The 19,680-nt window shown below is 54.4% G+C and overlaps 1 protein-coding gene and 1 long non-coding RNA gene across 10 annotated transcripts; both read right to left on the bottom strand.

Moving 5' to 3' along the window:
- Positions 1-891: 891 nt before the first annotated feature.
- On the bottom strand, positions 892-19,666 carry B9D1 (B9 domain containing 1). 9 transcript variants are annotated; one of them, XM_074320210.1, is made up of 9 exons: positions 19,215-19,665; positions 17,531-17,599; positions 15,093-15,204; positions 14,788-14,889; positions 10,128-10,224; positions 8,491-8,553; positions 4,757-4,824; positions 3,774-3,912; positions 892-2,149 (listed from the first exon to the last, which is right to left on the bottom strand). In XM_074320210.1, the coding sequence occupies exons 2-9, from the start codon at positions 17,584-17,586 to the stop codon at positions 2,049-2,051; spliced, it is 738 nt and encodes a 245-aa protein (XP_074176311.1). In that variant the 5' UTR covers positions 17,587-17,599; positions 19,215-19,665; the 3' UTR covers positions 892-2,048. The 9 variants fall into 9 exon arrangements, 4 of the variants coding, with proteins under 4 accessions (XP_074176311.1, XP_074176314.1, XP_074176312.1 ...); XR_012492258.1 differs by lacking the exon at positions 892-2,149 and adding an exon at positions 2,161-3,176 and having other exon boundaries at positions 19,215-19,659; XR_012492257.1 differs by lacking the exon at positions 892-2,149 and adding an exon at positions 2,161-3,105 and having other exon boundaries at positions 19,215-19,659.
- Positions 11,063-14,781, bottom strand: LOC141568927 (uncharacterized). Its single transcript, XR_012492260.1, has 2 exons — positions 13,739-14,781; positions 11,063-13,153 (listed from the first exon to the last, which is right to left on the bottom strand). It is a non-coding gene; the product is annotated as an uncharacterized LOC141568927 (long non-coding RNA).
- Positions 19,667-19,680: the final 14 nt, after the last annotated feature.

The raw sequence follows: 19,680 nt of genomic DNA, 5'->3' as shown, positions 1-19,680 counted from the left end.
CCTGGTGCCCGCTCAGGGATCAGGGCTTAGCGGGGTTCGAGGAGGGTTTGCCAGAGCCTGGAGCAGCCAGGGGCATACTTTCAGGTCAGGTGGGGTGTGTATTAGGGTGATCTAGGTGACCGGGGTCCCCAGCTGCTTTAATCTTGTGACACTGCCACATTCAACACAGCTTTGAAAGTTGCTGTGAAAGGGAATGAGTGAGCAGAGTAGTTAGTGTGTGAGATTTCTTAGGGGCCAGGCCTGGAAGGGCATGACTTCCACCCTTGTCCCAGTGCCAGAACTGCTCCCTTGGCTCCAGCTAGATGCCCAGGGATGAGGAAATGCAGGCTTCCCTTGTGCCCGGGGGGACGGGAAGTGGGTTTGGTTAACACATGGTCAGTCTCTGTTACAGCTGGCCCTCAAGTCACCAAATACTGATTTCACTCTTTTCCCCACACACAGACCATATACCCAACACCCACGGGAGACATCCGTGGGGTCCCATTCAGTCATCTATAGAATCATAAGAGATAGTAAATGATGCGTAAGCTACAAAGTCTTGGGGTAGTTTCTTACACAGCAATACATAATGAGCACACACACACAATTCTTCCCTGTATAAGCCTGCTTTGTTTCCCTGCTGCCCTGTCCCCATGCTTCTTTCAACTTAATGGTAGCTCCTGTGAGGCCATTTGGAATCATGGCGGGAAGGCCATCCTCTTCATCTGGTATTTACCAAAAGGCTGAGCTGCCTGTCAAAATGAGATGTGTTAATGGTCCTTTATGGATCAAACCATTCTTCAATCGTATCCCTTTCCATATGAGTTTCAGAAAGTTTCCTTTTCCAGCCTTTTGATGACCAGTATTTTTGGATTCTCCGTTTCTTGTCATTTCTGCTTGCAGACTGGCCAGTTCTTTCCTAAACTCATCTCTTTACTGCGATAGCTTTCCACATGGCAGCCAACAGTAGATAACATACACCACACCTCCCAGCAGCTGTCCCTTTTCCCTGGAGCTGATGGCTCAGCAGGCACGAAGCTTCCCCAGGTCAGCACAAGTGTCTCACCTGACACTCACGTGATGGGGCTGCCTGGCTGGACAGCCTTCTATCTGTGTTCTTCCTGCCTGCTACCCAGCCGCTCAGCCAATGCACAAACTCACTTCTGATACCAACTTCCGTATCAGAATAGACTAGGTCCCACAGGCACCAACCCCAGCGCTGGCTGAATGTAGCAAGTCTCTCACAAAATGCCCAATGGGGATGTTCCTAGCACGTCCCTTACGACTGGCAGTCTTCAGTCTTCGCCACCTGGCCTCAGGTGCTGCGGGGAAGGCAGAGCAAGAGGATCATGTTTCAACCCACGTTTCCTTAACCAGCTAGTCACATGGACCCACTGAGATACAGGGGGCAGGCAAATGCAGTCTTTCTGCAAGCCCCAGAGAAAAAGGAGGTGGCCTGTGACACAGCTTTGTCACAGTGGAGGACAGAATGAACCAGGGAAGGGTGGGCGTGGGGGCTGTATGCCCTGACTGTTCTTCAAGAAGATGCTCACGGGGCCCCACCCTGCTGCCTGCTTCCCAGGAACAGCCGCCATCAACCTCCAAAGTTCCTAACTACCGTGTTTCCCTGAAAATAAGACCCAGCCGGACCATCAGTTTCAATGCATCTTTTGGAGCAAAAATTAATATAAGACCTGGTGTTATTTTAACATAAGACTGGGTATATAATATAATAATATAATATACCAGGTCTTATATTAATTTTTGCTCCAAAAGATACATTACAGCTGATGGTCCGGCTGGGTCTTATTTTCGGGGAAACACAGTATGTTCTGTTGCTTCGACGGGAAAAGGCAGAGGGAGCTTCCGAGGTGATGAAAGCATTCTGCACCATCATAGGGGCTTGGCCATGTAGTTATCAAAACTCAGCGTGCGATACACTTAAGATTTATGCATTTCATTGTATGTAAATGTCCCTCAGAAGATAAAACACCTAAAAACAAACTCTAGTTAAGGGTAGGCATGCGGAGCACCGGCGTCCTGACATCTGCGGTTCATGCTGAAATGCTCTAACAGTCGACGGCTTGAGGGAGCGGTAAAGAGTCGGCAGATGTGAAAACACTGGGGAGTGGTAATGGCAGGCTCCAGGTGGTTGGCATATGGGTGCTCACTGTAAAATTATTTCAATTTTTCTGTTTATTTTAATGAATAGAAACTTAAACAAAGGTGCTGACAGACTGGCTACCTGCAACCTGAGACTTGCACGTGGACTTGACAGGATGGGGTTTCCGGGCCGTGACGGGGAAGAAGGCCGAGGCAGGAGAGAAGCATGTGGCGGGGATGTGGGAGGGCTGGGGGGTCCATAATACAAGCGCACACATGGGGGTGTGGGGTGGGCTGTGGGGGGACGCCCAGGAGAAGGCAGAGGGCGTGGCATCACGTACACACGTCAGGTGGCCTCAGGCAGGACCTGGGTGTCTGGAGCAACTGTTGGCTGTGGCCAGATGTGGTGGGAACGTGTGTGCTCTGGTCATTTCCATTTCCTCATGAGCACTTCAGGTGAGGGGCAAAGGGGACTGGAGGTTTGAGTGGAGGAAAGGTGTGAATGAGATTTCTGAGAACGTATGAGGGGCTGACTAAGGAAATAAGGGGGACTGCTGGGCAGCACTGGGGGAGACCTGGTCATGGGCTGCACACTCTGACCAGGCCCTGGGCCTCAGCAGATGGTGAGGTTTCCCGGGGCTGAGGTTGACCAGGCATAGAAAAAGCAAGGGACGGCACAGGAGCTGACAGTGAATACCGAGAAGGTACATAAATGACTGCTGAGTTGTAAATTGGGCAGGAAGGAAAGGTAACGGCTGACGGTTAGCACAGAAGGGGTTGGTCAGTGGCTGGGAGGACCTGGATGGAATGAAGGACTGTTGGAGTGGGAACCACAGCAAAGGAACTGCACGCAGGGAGCGAGGACGCTTGGATGCATGTTTTGGAGACGCTGTTGTCATTGGTCATAAGAAACAGGCTCTGACCATGTGAGTTGGCGGCTGTTGAGGCGCACAGGTCAAGCTCATTACAAGGGAGAAGGAAGCAGCCAGGTTGTGGGGCGGACGGCGAGGTCGCCGTGAACAGCTCCAGAAGACAAGGCAGTCAAGGGTTTGATGGCCTTACAAGGTGTAGTGTGATGCCCGGGCATCAGGGAGCTGGATGGGAAAGGAGGAAATGCTTGTGGGCGCCAAGGAAACAAGCCCCAGCTCTAGGCCCATGGTGATGGCATGTGGCAGCCAGACAGCTGCAGGGGACAGTTTTTTAAGGGCCAGAGGTCGAGGGAACGTTCCAGCTGGAGAGGGTTGGAATCATGGATTTTGCTGACAACAAACCATGAGTTCCAGAGCATGCAGTGAGTTGGGGGCAGGGGTTTCGGGGGGCACCCTGAGTGGCTAAACTGCTGGCGCTGAGAGAGCTGAAATAAACGGCAGAACAGGGTTAGCGCCTATGGTGTCTTAGAGCAACTTCTGGTTACAGCTGGGGCCGCGTCGTGGCCGGACTGACCAGGGGCCCGGGGCAGGTGCTTTGTGGCTTCCCTTAAATCCTGTGCAGGTTGGAGAGGAGAATGGGCAAGCTCTGGGTTCCATCCCGAGGGTTCACCTGAAGCTACAGGTGGGGGGACCTCACCTCTGCCCAACCCAGGGTGCGCGTGGGGAGAAGGTAAGAAGACGGCCCCGCCTTGGGCTGAGGCAGTGACCCCACCATGGCAGGGCCATGGGACCGGAGTGCAGGGTGTTGGCCACAAGGCTCACCTTCCTTTCCCGCTGAGAGACTTGCCAGAAAGCTGGAATTCCCGCGGCCTCCCTGGGCTAGGGGGTTTTCAGCCCTGTCCCCTGGGCTGTGCAGGCTGGGGGCAGGCAGAGGGCTGGCGGGGGCCTCTCCATCCAGCTCCTGCAACAGGATATTCTCCGTGAAGCGAGGCTGCTGGTCATGGAGCATGGCTGGCAGGACAAGTGCTTCCATCCGCCAGGCAGTGCTGGCAGTAGCAGCGTGGAACACGGGCAGGGCCTGCCCCAGCTCAGGGAAGGCTATGGGCCTGGTGGTGGCCCGCTCCAACAGGGGAGAGGCTAAAGAGAGAGGGGGCAGCCCCAGGCCTGGGCTCTGTGAAAAGGCGCCATTTTTATTTTATGAAAATACTCTTCCCACCCCAAGTGCACTTCAGTCAAGCCGAGGGATCGGTGGGCGACTCCGGGCATGTGGGCAGCCACGGGGCCTGCACGGCTCTCAGCATCTTGCTGGACGGTGGAGCTGCTGGTGCCTTCACCCGGGGAGGCCCTGGGGTGGGCTGGGCCCCGAGACAACCTGCGTATCCAGGGGCCCAGTGTCGTAGCCCAATTTCCTCATGTCCTTGGTCACCACGTTGAAGAGGAGAGTGACAAAGCCCTGGGAGCGGACACGGGTCACTGGGGACAGAAAGCAATGTCAGCTGGGCTGGGCAGAGCCAGAGCCTGACTACTCTGGGAATCTCTCAAGCTCAGTGTTCTCTCCTGTAAAATGGGGACGCTAGTGCCTGGCCCGTACCCCTCACTGCAGCGGGGACAGACGGACATGGCAACCCCTCTGTGTCATGGCAACCAGGCCCGTCTGTGTCTGGGAGACGCTCCCACAGCACAGGTGCCTGCACGCCTGGCAGGGTCTGGCACCCACCCAGTCTGTTTCCAGGGGCCCACCTAGTCCCTCCCAGGCTGCAACCTGCCTGTGGGATGGCAGGTAGGGTTGGGGAATCCAGCTTTACCTTCTCGGCCTTCACCCTGAGCCACCACCTTGGGGTCTGTGTACTCGGGCCGCCGTCCCATGAACCAGCTGGGAAGACAGGACAAGAGTGGGTGAGTGAGGTCCTGGCCTAGTATCCACCAGACAAACACGAGCCATGGGCTCTCTCCGGGCTTCAGAAACCAGCAGTCCCCAGGGCCAGGCCCTGAGCAGAGCCTCCCCACACCACGCCTTCGGCCAGTTGGAAAGGTGAGGCCAGGCGCCACGGCCCTGGTGCCCGTGAGACCTGTAGGACCCTGCAGCCCCATTCCCGTCCGTCATCCATGGGGCTGATGCTCTGGGGATGAAAGTGGGGGGAGATTTTGGGCCGGAGTCAGGATGGGGCTTGTCCTGGGCCCTGGAGAAATCCCAGAAAGGTGACAGCAGCTGAGGTGGGAGAGGGGTGGGCACCTGAGGCCGCTGTGACCCAGGAAGGAGGGCCCCATCTCAGAGTCCAGCTAAAGAAGGGCCAGATCTGAGCTACCCACTGTCCTCATAGTAGTGTGGGATCTAGCACAAGTCACTTCCCATGTGTGAACCCCAATACTCTCAACTGTAATGGGGATGATCATGGTACATACCTCATGGGACTCGGAGGTGAAGGCACCACCAACCGCCATGGAGAACCGCACCTAACTCTCTGACCCCTGCTCTGGGATACAGCCAGGCTGTGCTTGCTCTGCTGCTGAGCGCCATCCTCTAACCCGTCCCCTGGTGAGGGGTGCAGCACTCAGCAGGGTGCCCTGACATCCCGCAGACACTTGCCAAGGCGGGTAGGGGGCAGCCCAGCTGGACATGACCCCGCCTCCACTGTCCCTGTCCTCCGGGCTCCAGGCCCTACCCCTGAGCAGGGCAGCTCCTTCCAGCAGCAGCCTCGCCTCCTACACACCCACTGAGCCTGAAACAAACATGCTACACTATCCTCGGCTGGGTGGGTCAGGCAGACTAGGGCTGCCTCAGGGATCACCGGGGCAGTGCAGGCGCTGGGTGGCCTCGGGACCACCCAGGTGGAAGAAGCAAGGTGCATGAGCCGCAGATTCCTGCGTCCTGGCGCAGCCCGGCTTCTGCAGCTGGGAGTGCCACAAGCACCCTCCTGGCGGAGCAGCTGACCTGCAGGAGGCTGGGTGGGTCTCCCCCTGGCCCAGCCACCCTGACATGCCAGGCCCCCTTTGAGGAGGGCATCAGCACCCACCCGTGTGCCGGCCCCGGCTGCTGGACAAAACACCCAGTCTGTCCGCAAGCTGCATGGAGACACAGTGAGGGGCACCCAGACTCCCAGCCCTGAGGAAGGGGACAGGGAGGGCAAGGGGAGCCCAGGTTCCAGCCAGGGCTGGATGGGGAGTCACCGCCTGTGCTCTGCCTCATCTGAGGAGGGGGCTTTAACAGCACACACCTCACAGGTTGCTGTGACGCCTGAGGCAGGGGAGCAGCCCCCACCAGCCTGCACACCGCAAGCAAGCGTGAATACACACAGCGACCACGGCGAGGGCTGTTTGCTTGTGGAGCAGGGTGGAAGCGGCAGCCTGTTCAGAGGACAGTGTTCCAGGCAAGGGCCCAAGGCAGGGAAGGACCCAGCAGGCAGGGAGAGGCGAGCAGGGGACAGGGCCTGAGGCCCGTGGGGCCAGAGGACACAGGCCTGGAAGCCTTCTAGTTGAACTTAATCCTAAAGCAGGGATGGGCCTGAGAAATTCCTCAAGTTGTTTTAGCAAAACCCGTTTTGTTGTTATGTGAAGACTAGATTGCTGGCGCTGCCGCAGGCTGAGTGACATCGGGAAGGTAGCAGGTCGTAGGTCCCGGGACCGGTGACTGACCTTTTTGGAAAATGTGATTAAGGTGAAGACGCTGACCCTGGGTTGTCCAGGTGGGGCCTACATGCCGTCCCAAGTGTGATGTGGCACCCATAGGGGGGGCCGTGACCACAGACACAGAGGGAGTCATGCAGCCCTGCGCCACGGCAGGCCACGGCCAGCAGCAGCTGGGCCAGGCAGGGACGGCTTCTCCCCCGGAGCCTGGGGGAGGCGTGCAGCCCTATGACAGCCTTTGGGCTTTGGCCTTCAGAACTACCAGAAAATAAATTTCTATTGTTTTAAGCCATCAGTTTTGTGGTAATTTGGTACAGCAGCCACAGGAAACTAACACAGACAAGAGTGGAAATGGGCAGGCCAATTAGACTGAGGAGGACTGGGGAGGCAGTGGGAGAGCAGAGAAGGACGCCTGGGATGAAGGGAGGGAAGGCAGGAGGGGCTGCGGTGACCCCAGGTCTCTGACCTGACAAGCAAAGGGGGCCCCGGAGCCAGTTACTCAGCGGCCTCCACGGACCCCTTGTCTGGGAAAAGTTTGTTGCTCAAACTGCCTTCACTCACAGAGCTTTCCCCAGTGTCTGGAACCCAGGCACGGACCGCCGTACCCAGTGGAGAACCCCTGCAAAGGGCAGGAGACCCCTGCACTGAGGCACTGGCAAGGGCTTCGATGCTTTGCAAGCTGTAAGGTCTCATTTCTTCAGCGACAGAACCCTTTCCTCAGGGAGACCCCTGTGGGGCCCCAACTCTTCCCTCGGAGCCGTGGGATGTTCAGTACAAATACCCCAGTCGGGGTGGCGTGTGGCCTGCCGGCCCTTGACTTCCCCTGTGCCCACTGACGGGCACTGCCCCCACCCCCAACAGCCCCGTGGGGTGGGTGTTGTTACCTCCAGCTTCCACTGGCCCAGGGCATCTGGCTGATAAACCCCTTCCGGTCAGGGTGGCCTCCCAGCGGCCTCTAGAGCAGCAGGCACTCAGATTCCCGCCCCCCCGGCCTCCATGAGGCTTCCTTTGTTCAGGCCCAACACTGTCCCTATGCCCAGGTCACCCCGACGTGGGTCAGGCTGGCAGGGGGCTGCTTGCCAGCTCACCCTGGAACCTCCATTTTCCCTGTCCTGGCTGTGAACAGGGTGCAGCGCCCACTGCTGGTGACCTACTGGAGAGAAGCGCTGGCCTGGAGCTGAGCTGAGCTGAGCTGAGCTGACGGAGGCTTCTGTCCCCAACCCCCGGTCAGTCAGCGAGGGCCCAGCTGTACTCCTGCTGACTCCCCTTTCCTCAGTCTCCCCTTTCATCTGGCCACACACTCCCTGTCAGCCGGTGTCCTGGTCCTCCTGCTCCCTGCTAGCCCCCCCACCCCACGTTCCCCTTGCTCCACTTATAAGCCACGCCCACCTCCTGGCTGCTCCTAACAGGGAAAGTTCATGCCCTTCCCGCCTTGCACGTGCTGTACCCTGTGCCTGGAATGTTCTTCTCCCAAATCACCCATGCTGGTCCCTTACCTCGGCTCGAGGCTGCTCAGATGTCATCTCCACGGCATTTAGCAACTGACAGAAGTTACACACTATGATTATTACTACTGTTTTAAGCTGTTTGGCTCTTACTGCTGTATCCTCTTATATCTCACCATTTTAATGTCACACAATGTCATGAGCATTTTCCCATCTGACGAGTGTTTCCTGCGTTCTGTCTGACACACAGACTTTTAGGGCACACAGTAAAACTGCACAGCCTGACGCTGCTGGAACCATGGGTAAAGGGAGCCCAGTGACCCCTCAGCAACCCATCTGTCCCCAAAGATGGCGCAGCTTGAAGGTCTGGCGAGGTTAGCTGGCACCAGGAGGGTGCATGTGACATCTCTCCCTCCTCTCCAACTGCCCAGGTCAGAAGGAGGGGTTGGGGTGATGTGCAGAGAACTCACCTTGTAAACTTCTGCAGCGTAGATGCAGACTCTGGGACAAACATGGGAATGGTCCTTTTATGCCTGAAACAAATGTTTTCCCAGACAGGTATGCTGAGTAACAGAAGTGACAGAACTCCCCACGTCTCCAGCAAGCAGTGGCAGGCGAGCTCACAGACCAGGTGGTGCCCAGTCAGAGGCCAAGCAGACCAGCCGCTGGACCGAGCTGCCGTGCCTGGGCTGGGGCTACGCGCTGGGGGGCGTGGGGGGCGCCGCAGACCAGGCCCACCGTCAGAGTCCTTTGAGACTTCTGTTTCTTTGATGGGGTCAGGAGGATGCTGAGGCTTATAAACCTCAAACCTGAGGTCCGGGCTCCCAGTGTGCTCCTCAGAGGGCCATGTCCTTCTCCACATGTCCAAGTGCTCTGTCATCTCAAGGCCCAGCTTGGATGCCCTTCCTCCAGAGAGCCCACGGCAACTCCCTGGCCTTTACCCCTGCTGTGGTCACCCACTCCAGTCCAGTCTCCCTCAGAGCCTGGGGTCCTAACTACCCCTCCCCTCACCCCACCTCGACCCTTCCTCCCCTCCCCACTCCCGCCCCTGGCATCTTGCATTTTCTATTTCTTTCCTTTTTTTTTTCCTTTCTTCCAATCCCCCACCCCCCAACTCCGGTTCAAACCGTCGTTTCTCAGTCTAGGACACAGTTCCCTGGCCCATGAGCCTTGAGCTCCCCCCAACTCTGGCCGAGACAGTCCATCGCCAGCTCGCAGCAGCTCACAGCGGCTCTTGGCGGCTACCGGCCACTCACGCTGGCTACCGGCCGCTCCTGGCAGCACACGGCAGCCCACACCAACCTCCGGCTGCTCACCACAGCCCAGCTCCAGGGAGATCCATTATACACAATCTTAGCTGTAGAGGGCGCAGCTCACTGGCCCATGTGGGAATCGAACCAGTGACTTCAGCGTTGGCACGGAGCTCCAACCACCTGAGCCACGGGCTGGCCCCGCATTTTCTGTTTCAACAATACTCAGAGCATTCAGTCCACTGCTGCTCCTGCTTCTCCCTTTGCCTTCTCTCGATGGATTCCCATCCTTTAAAGGCCGGCTGACCCAGGCCCTCCTCTGTGCCCCAGAACACCATGTCTGTACCCTGTCAACCATGCTTAACAAAGAGCTACGTCTCTCCATCTGTGTCCACTATTCTGGGGGCTTTTGGGGGCAGGGCCCACAGAGTCAGAGATGTGTCTGACACATCCGTGTCCTCTGATGCCAGTAGAGCCGGGCACAGAAGACATTGGTGAGGACGTGCAGGACATCAAGGGAGGGAACAGATGAAGGAATGAGTGTCTAAACTCAGACCCTAACTGCCTGGGACTCTGCAGCGGACACCCCGCTCAGGATGCCCCCTAGTTCCCTGTTGGGTCCTCTGGCACGGCACTCCTTCCCACCCACCTGGTGTTTGGGTGGCAGTACGAACCTCACCCACTGAGTCTCCCACCCAAGCCAAGCTGCCCGGGCCCCTGAGGACCCCAGCACATTCCTGGCCTAGAAGTGAAGTGTCTTCAGGAAAAGCCCTGCTGAGGATGCCCAGACCCCTATGCCAGCATGGCCCAGGGAGGGACGGGCTGTGGCCCAGGGAGCAGGTCAGTGAGGACCTTACCTGCCAGGTGAGAAAGGCACATGCACTGCCCCATAGCCTCGGACCACGTCGTTCCCAAACACGTCCGGTCCGTACACACTAAGCACAATCTGTGGCCCTGGGGAAGGAGAGGCAGGAGTCAGCATGTGGGAAACTCAGGGCAGGGAATGGAGGAAGGGGCTCAAAGCCCTAGGGGCAGGGGCTTGACAGAGGGCAGGTGGGGACATCGGACCCCCTCTGTACCGAGGGCTTCTGCCCAGAATCCAGGGAGCCGGGGGAGAAGGAAACGGGGAGAGCCAGAACCTGTGGGCCAGGCCCCGTGCTCGGCCAGGACGTCTGGCGGTCACAGAGCCAGGATGCTGCATCAATTCTGTCACTGGACAAACACAGGCAGTACCTCCACAGGCTCTCACCAAGGTATAGGACCCAGCCGTGAGCTGTGCCAAGGGCCTGCTCTGGGAGCTTCCTTTGTGATGGAAGCAGTCAGACTCAAGTGCACAACACATGGCTGCTGGGCCACAGGGCTGCTTTGGGGTGTCTGTGGGAGAAAGCAAAGGCCTTCCAAGCACCTTCCTTTAAGCTAGTAACAATTAACCTGTTCCCTGCTCAGTATACTTGTCACTTGGATGCAGGGGAAGGCTCATCGGCCCAGGTGATGGATGAAGTGGTGAGGCCCTGGGAGGGCTGCAGCCACGAGCACTAGCCTCACCTCTGCTCCTCAGTTGCTCCATCTCTAAGTCGCTTGGAATAGGGCCTGACGCAGAGTAAGTGCTCAGTAAGTATTAGGGAGAGGTACGTACCTTCCCTTTCACCATCCCCCCAAAGGTAACCACTATTCTGGATTTTATGAAACCACTTGTTTTAAGGTTTTACTGCCAAAGAATGCATCCCAAACAAATGGGTACTTTGGTTCTACCCATTTTTTGAACTTTATATAAATGGAATCACACAGTACATGTATTTTTGTATCCAGCTACTCTAATTCAACGTTTGTGAGATTCATTCAAATTGTTTCACATACAGGGTTTGCCTGTTTCATTGCTGGACATCAGACCTGTGGAGAGGGCACAGGAACATGGCTGATGTACGCCTGCGCAGTTTCTCCTCTGGGGCTTTCACAGGTGGGGAGGCCAGGGGCACGTTGCTGCTCTTGGACAAGCTCTTGCCACACACATGCCCATGTCTGTTGGGCACACATCCGAGGAGGGAACTTCCCCAGGCACACACACGTTCAGTCTTCAAAGGTAATGCCAAGCTGTGTTCCGAAGGGGCGGCAGCCCCCTGGCTGCCCGTGTTACCTGAGTCCTCACCAAAGCTCGCTGTCTCAGTGTAACCTCAGTTATGCTGGGGACTAGGGCGGCTCACGTTAGGTTTCATTTGTGTTTTCCTTGATTATAATTGTTCTTACTATTAGAAAGTCAACTTGAGACCTTGTCCTGTTTCTTGGTCACTTAGAGGTCCTCTCTTTTGAAGTGGCTGCTCAAGTCTCTTGCCCCTTTTTCTACAGGATGGTCTCTTTCTCACAGATTTGTAATGTGTGTGAATTTTGTGGCTTGTCTTTTCACTCTTAATATCTTCTGATAAATAGTCCTTAATCTTAACAGTCAAATCTATGAACCTTCACCTTTAAGAAGCCTTCCCTTACGCTGCTATGGCTCTAGTCTCCCAGGCTGTCCTCCTGGAACTTCATCAGTTTGCTTTTATACACCCATTTGGAGCTGACTTTGTATGGTTGACATGAAGCACTTTGATATTGTCCCCTGTGCGTCTCCGATTGTCCCAGCACCATTTATCAAAAGGCCCTTTCCTCTGCTGCTTGGCAGTGTCCCGCTCATGTCATGAATCAACTGTCTACACAGGCTTAGGTCTGAGCCTCTATGGATCAGTTTCTCTGTCCTTGTGCCAAAACGACACTCTTAGTTATTGTGCTTTATAATTAGGCTTGCTATCTGGCAGAACAAGTTATATTTTGATATTATAAGAATTTATTTTTAAAATACCATTTTCTATTTACCTTTTATACATAATACATAAATATTCTATTTACTCTTATACAGAAAGCAACTGATTTTTGTATATGAATCTTATATCCAGCGTTCATGCCAATGTATTAATTCTAAGACTTTATCTGTAGGTTATTTTGGAAAATGCTACATACTCATGTCACCTATGAACAATGAGTTTTGTTCTTCCTTTCTAATTTTTATACATTTATTCGTACAATGTTGGTGGTGATAACAAGCATCCTGATCTCAGAGGGAAATCTTCTGATAGCTCACTAAAAGAAAGTGGTTTGCTCTAAGTGTTTTGTAGATAGACTTTATCAAATTAAGGAAGTTTCCTTCTAGTCCTAGTTTGCTAAGTATTTATCATGAAAGGATGTTGATATTTTTAAAAAGAATTTGCTAAAATACAGCTAACATGCAATATTATACAAGGTCTGAGAATTAAGTTCGCAAACTCGTTGCCTTGATGTTGCGAACTTTTTTTGATATTAGAGGGATCATTTATGATGAATTTGTACCAACTGGACAAACAGTTAACCGAGTTTACCATTTGGAAGTGCTGAAAAGGCTGCGTGAAAAAGTTAGACGACCTGAACTTTTCACCAACAATTCACGGCTCTTGCATCACGACAGTGCACCAGCTCACAGGGCACTGTCTGTGAGTGAGTTTTTAGCCAGCAAACAAATAACTGTATTGGAACACCCTCCCTACTCACCTGATCTGGCCCCCAGTGACTTCTTTCTTTACCTGAAGATAAAGGAAATATTGAAAGGAAGACATTTTGATGACATTTAGGACATCAAGGGTAATACGACGACAGCTCTGATGGCCATTCCAGAAAAAGAGTTCCAAAATCGCTTTGAAGGGTGGACTAGGCGCTGGCATCAGTGCATAGCTTCCCAAGGGGAGTACTTCAAAGGTGACTGTGGTGATATTCAGCAATGAGGTATGTAGCACTTTTTTTAGGATGAGTTCTCAAACTTAACTGTCAGACTTCGTATTAGTTTCAGGAGTACACCAGTTATTCAGCATTTATATACCTAAAGAAGGGATCACCATGATAAGCGCAGCAGCCATCTGACACCGTACCACACTATCACAGTATTAGTGACTATATTCCTTATGCTGTACATTACATCTCCATGATTTACTCGTTTTATACCTAAAAATTTGAACCTCTTATTCCCCCTTCACCTTTTTTCCCTTTCTAATTTCTCAATTATAGTTGACATTCAATATTACTCTGTATTAATTTCAAGTGCTCAGCATATGTTTAGACATCTATATCATTTATGAAGTGATCGCCCTGATGAGTGTAGTACCCACCTGGCACTATACAGTTATTACCGTTTTATTAACTATATTTTTTACATTACTTTTTTTTTTATATTACTTTACATCCCCATGACTATTTTGTAACGATCATTTTGTATTTTTAAATCCCTTCACCTTTTCACCCTGTCCCCAACCCATCCCATCTGTTGTCCCAATAAATCTAGTACCCATCTGACACCATGCATAGTTCTATTATTATTGACAATATTCCTTATGAATATTATGAATATTCCTTATGAGTAGTCATGGGGAATTTCTGAAATAAACACTACTTGCTCATGATGTATTACCATTTTTTTGCATCTTCCTTGATTCAGTTTGCAAATATTTTGGGAGTTCTGCAATCATGTTCAGGCTCTGGGATGGTCAGGAGCTGCACTGCAATCTCTGCTTGTCCCTCACTCCCATGGCATAGCTCTTTGCGGTCTGAGCCCACATTGCAAGGATTTCCCTAAGGGCCGCCACCCAACCCCTTCCAGAGTTCTGAACAGCAATTCTCGTGCTGAGCCCAGAGAGGCTAACAAGAGTCTTGATCCTCCTCTTTAGTCACCTCTGTTGAATTGCTTTTCCTGGACTGGTTTTCTTCCTGGATCCTGGCCTGGTAAATTACTACTTTGCTAGTTCTCTGATACCCTCACGTAGTTGTTTTTGTTTTAACCTTTTAATATTTTATTTGCTTCTCCTAGATGTCCTCAGCAGAAGGAAGTTGGTTGTTATCTAGTGGCCCATTCCAGGAGGCCTGTGGAAGTTTCTTACTCATGGAGGATGACAGTAGCATGGCAGTCCCTGCCCAAGAAGACACCCAGGTCACACCTGCTCCAGACCCTGTGCACCCAGGAAGCCTGGGCCTGACCATGTGCAGCAGAAAGGCCAGGACTGTGAAATCGGATGATCCTGAAATCAAATCCATGCTCAGCTACTAGGTATAAAGCTGAAGCAAGTGATGCCTTTTGTTTTCAGTCTTAGTTTCCTAATATGGAAAAAGAAACGGAAAGACATCTCCACCAGACAGGAGTAAGGAGCTGGGACAAGCCCACGCAGGAAGAGTATTCATAGCCCCTATGGAGCTAATCCCAGGTGCTGCATACAGTAGGTGCTTATTAAGTGAGTTGAAGAATAACTAGCAGACATGGTAGAAAGTAAATACTGCAAGCAAGGAAAGCTTTGGGAAGGAGGTCAGAGGTAGGATGTGGGACGGGCATCCTGGGCAGGGGAATGGCATGAGCCACAGTTCAGAAGAAGGATGGGTGTCAAGGACTCGCACAGGAAGACCAGGTGGTTGGGGTTTGGCACGACATGTGATGAAAAGTTGAGAGCCATCAGGACCAGCTCTCCAGACCTGCAGCCCTGGACACCAGGCTCTGCCCTTCACAGGCACGGGGCTGTCCAAGGCTTCCGGCTGGGGCCTCAGTGGACCCACTCGTGGCTCCCAAAAGGTTATCTGCACAGCATGGAGAGGAACTGGGGTCGGAGGAGCAAGTGGAGGGAAATGGCCCGGTGGGGAGAGCACATTACAAGGCTGGTGCAAGGGCCCGGGTGATGGGCCATGAAGGTGTGAGTGCGCCCGTGCTGGGCAGGCCGAGGCCGAGGCCGAGACCGACCCGGGGCGCCTGCCCCCCACCCCGTAGGTCCCTGCAGACTCACAGCCATAGGGGTTGGTGCTCTTGAAGGTGACGTCGATGGGGAAGTTCCACACCAGCGCTCGCCGCACGTCCCGGCTCTTGGATGTGATCTGTGAGAGCCCCTCCTCCAGACCCTGTGAGGACAAGGACACGCACAGCCCGTGTCCAACTCCAGGGTGCCGTGCTTCCCCCCGACCTGGGCATGCAGTGAAGAGGACCGTTTTCTTCACTATCTTCTCCCAGACAAAGGGAAGTAACAGACACCGGAGAAGCTCTTAGGTCTTTGAATGTTTTACTCCGTTAGAGACTGGCACCTTCCAGAGCCAACCTCTACCTGCTCATGAGGCCTCGTCTCCTCTCGCCTCGCGGAAGGAAACGGCTCCCACAGGGTCTTACTGTCTCTGTAGCACCGCTTTTTCTCACCCTTCCCATCGGCATAAATGTGTATGCTATTTTCTCTACTACAAACTACTACTCGATGGCCTCTACTTCTCCCTCCCCCCATCAACCCATGCTTGCTCCCCTTTAGAGCAAAGCTCCTTGAAACAGCTGTCAATACTTACCGGCTCCAGTTCCTTCTTTTTCTCCCATGAACCCACTCCAAGCTAACTACTGGCCCCCACTCTACCAAAGCACTCCTGTATATAACACCAGTGACCTCGGCGTTGCTATGTCTATGGTCACTTCTCCACCCTCATTTTCCTTGGCCCACCAGCAGCATCTCCCACAGCTGACCACTTCCTGACATCCCTCCTCCGCCTGGTTTCTGGGGGACCTCACATCTTTGGGTCTTTCCTCCTCCCGGTGGCTCCCGCTCTGTGGCTCTTGCACATTCTCCTTCACGCAGAAGCATCAGAAGCTGTCTCTGGATGCTTTGCTATCTGCACTTGGGATCTCATCCGTCTGCGGGCTTTCAATGTGGTCTGTGTTGACAATTCCCAAACTTGTAACTCCAGCCTGCTCCCCACTTCTGAACTCCAGAGCAGCACTGCCAACTTCGTGTCTTCACTTGGCTATCTAGTAGGAACCTCGACCTTAACATATGCCAGGCCAAGCTCTGGGGAGTTCGCCCAAACCTGTTCTAGCCACAATCTTCTCACTAAACAGCAACTCTACTTCCAAGTGCTCAGGCTAAAAAGCCTGGCATTAAATTCCTACCTCCACTTTCTCTCAGTCCCCACATTTGTCCAACAGGAAAATATGCTGGCTCCATCTTCAAAATATACTTGAAATTCAGCCAGCTCTCACCATCCTGCTGCTGTACCTTGTCCCATCTGTTTAATGTAACAGTCGATGGTCTCCCTGCTTGGATCCTGCTCCCCCACAGTCTACTCTGAATACAAGAAGCCAGAGGGATCTTTTAAAAACACAAGTCAGATTACCTCTTCTCTCTGTTCAAAACTCTCTGAGGGAGTCCCATCCCGCCTCCAGTAAAGGTCATGGCCCTGACTGACCTACCACACCGTCTGAGACCTGCCTGTCTGTGACCTCCCTGCTTCACCCCCAACCACTCTCCTTGCTCACTCTGCTCACACTGGCCACACTGGCCTCCTCGCTGTTCCTCAGACGTGCCAGGCGCACTCCTGCCTCAGGACCCTTGCACTCTCTGCTCCTTCTACCTGACAAATTCTTTCCCCAGATTTCCACATGGCTTATTCCGTCCTTTCCTTCAGGTCTTTACTCAAAAGCTACCTTCTCAGCAAGGCCTTACCTGACCACCTACCCACCATACCTTCCCTTCCTGGCTGCTTTCTCCTCAGCACTTACTACTAGCCAACATACTGGAATGTGTCTGTCTTCCCCCAAGAAGAACGTGCACTCCAGGAAGATAGAGACTTTCGTCTGACTTTGTTCCCCACTGTATCCCCAGCACCCAGAAGACTTTCAATAATTATTCAGTCAAATGGGTGTACAGAAAATAAGAACCGTCATCTCACCCGCACAGACGAGGAAACAGAGAGGTTAAAGGAGTTGGGTCTCCATTTCCTCAGCTGCTGTGAGGATTAAATAAGAGCTCTGCAAACCATAAAATGGGATGCAGGCCCGAGTTGTCACCACAGTCCTGCTCCTGCTGGAGACTGAGTGCTCCTTGGGACGTCTGAAAAGGAGAGTGCCTGAGTCCTCCCCACACGCTGAGGAGAAGCCAAACAATGAGGAGACTGACCCAGTGTCTATGAGCTCAGCCGCTTCCAGGCTGGCTCTCTGGGGCCTGCCTGCACTGCCCACGCATTTCTGTTTGCTGCCACGTGCAGGAGGGCACGTGAGTGAGCACAGCCTCAGACCACGGATCAGTGAGCCCAGTAATGTTTGTGTTTTCCACTCCAGCTTTACCAGGAACCAACTCATGTATGGGTCCCCTCCTGAACTGGGTTCTAAACTGGGAAGAGAAGGGTACGACTGACACCTTCAGAAACCCCAGCAGTCATGACGGCTGTACAGGAGGCCAAAGGCCCAGCTTACCGCTGTGGGGGCCCAGTCCTGGCCGTACACAAAGCAGTACTTGCAGTAGAGATCATCGCACTCAGGGAACTGTGGAAACAAGCACACACAGGGTCTGTTTATGGGCACTCGTGTGAGGCCAACGTGTTAGCTAGGCAGGTGTAATTCCGATAGTAATTCCGAACGTGAGACCCCTGGGCTGGGATCTAAGCGACAACCAGGGATGTGGACATGGAATTCTGCACTGGGGCTCGAGATGTGGGAGTTCCATGGGTCCCGAACTGTTACCGCCCCTGGGCCTCAGCTCAGCCTCCGCCTTTTGTCTGACATGCCCTTCCCATTCCTTCCTCTGGCAAACTCCTGCTCATCCTTCAAAACGTACCCTTCAGGGAGCCTGCCTAACTTCTAGGCTGTCTTAAGGACCACGTCCCAGCTCCTTCAGTCCCTGGTGCTTCCCTCCAGCAAAGCACTTGCCTGTGTTTATTCCTGTCAACCCCATTAGACTGTGAGCAAGGAACAAGTCTGATGCCTTTCTGTGTCCCCAGCACCTGACACAGAGGAGGTCTAAGGGAATGGTGCTGAAGTGAAAGGTCTGACAATCCAGGGTGCTATCAGGACACCGAGCTTAGGCCTGAAGAGTGGGAGGGGCCCAGAGCTCTGAGAGGGGGAGGCAGAGTGTGAGGGGGCTGGGTGCTGAGAATGCATACACCTGACCCAGTCCAGCTGAGAGCCCCAATTGAGACAGAAGAGGGACAATGGTCTTGGGCACTAGGCCAAGGGGCAGGTGGACAGGGTGGGAATATGCAGGAGCATCCCTGATGAAACAGGAAGGCAGCAAGACACCTACCTAACAGTCAGGCCCTGGCAGAGCTTTATCTAAACCATCTCCATTAATCCTCACAATAATAAAATAATAAACACCATCTCCAACAGCCTGGAAGGGCAGTGTCGGAAAGCTTTGGTGTCAGAAAGACCTGGATTCAAGTTTCCAGCTTTGCCACTTCCTTTGGGCAAGTTTTCCCATCTGTAAAATGGGGAAGTAAAATGAAGTAAGCTCTACTTCACAGGGTTGTGAGAATTGAATGAGCAATGCTGAGCTTCGAGTATGGCACACAATGAATACGTACTTAGTCAACTTTATACACCACACAAACACACACACAAATGGTTCCTATACAACGTAGGAGGATGGATAATGGCGAGCAGCATCCCCTAGCGTCTGACAGGCACACCACCACCATCGTTGGACCAATTAGCCTAGTCATCTCTATTCCAACCCAAGTTCAAGGATCCGCGGGTTCAGAGTGCGGGGCACTCGCAGCGCACGGGACCGGGGCAGACAGACGCCTCGAGCTCCGTCACAAGAGGACAGGCCCAGGGTGCTGGCCGCGCCTCCGGTGAACCCCGCGTGAGGCTCGCGGTGACGCAACAGGATGCGCACGCACGATCCACGCCCGGGGCCGCAGGCTCGGCCGAGCGCGAGCGCGGGCCCAGCGCCGTCTCCCCGGGCCTGTTTCTGCACCCGGACGTCAGGGCGGGGGGCTCCCAGCAACCTCGCGCCAAGACTCTCAAAGGCTGGCTCCCTTCCGCCGCAGAACCGAGGAATGACAAGCCTCTTTGGGGCTGCACAGCAGCCCAGGTGGTTGCGGGGTGGGCCCCAAGGGGGCGTGGGGGTCGGACCGCGGCGGGGTCCACGGCCGCTCACCTGGGCGCTCTCCACCTGCCCGTTGACCATGAGTAGGAAGACGCTGGGGCCCGCGGCCGCCATGGCAGGGGGCCCACGGAAACCACGCACGTTCCGCGCGCGATTGCTCAGAGGCGCCGGGGTTGCCCTGGAAACAGATGGCGTGGCACGCAGAACACGTTTCCGGAAAGCCCGACCTCCGAGAAGGCGAGCGTCGTGGGCGGCGGGGCGCAGGCGCAGGCAGCGGCGCCGCCCTTCTCCGGGAATGCTGGGAGAGTCCACGCGAGGCAGGGGCGGCAGTGGGGGCCGGGATGCGGAAGCCCGCCCCCCGCCCAATCCCGGTCCACCCGCAGCCCTGCCCCGCCCGAGCGCGGAGCGCGCCCCTGACTCAGGCCTTCGGAAGCGCTCGGCCGGGAGACGGCGCTGCGGCTTCGTCTGCAGACGGCGGCGGGGGCGCGGAGGGAGGGGCGGGCGCGGAGGAGGGAGG

The sequence above is a fragment of the Rhinolophus sinicus genome, linkage group LG15 (assembly GCF_036562045.2).
Source record: "Rhinolophus sinicus isolate RSC01 linkage group LG15, ASM3656204v1, whole genome shotgun sequence".
NCBI lineage: Eukaryota > Metazoa > Chordata > Mammalia > Chiroptera > Rhinolophidae > Rhinolophus > Rhinolophus sinicus.
This window is presented reverse-complemented; position numbering and strand designations above follow the sequence as displayed.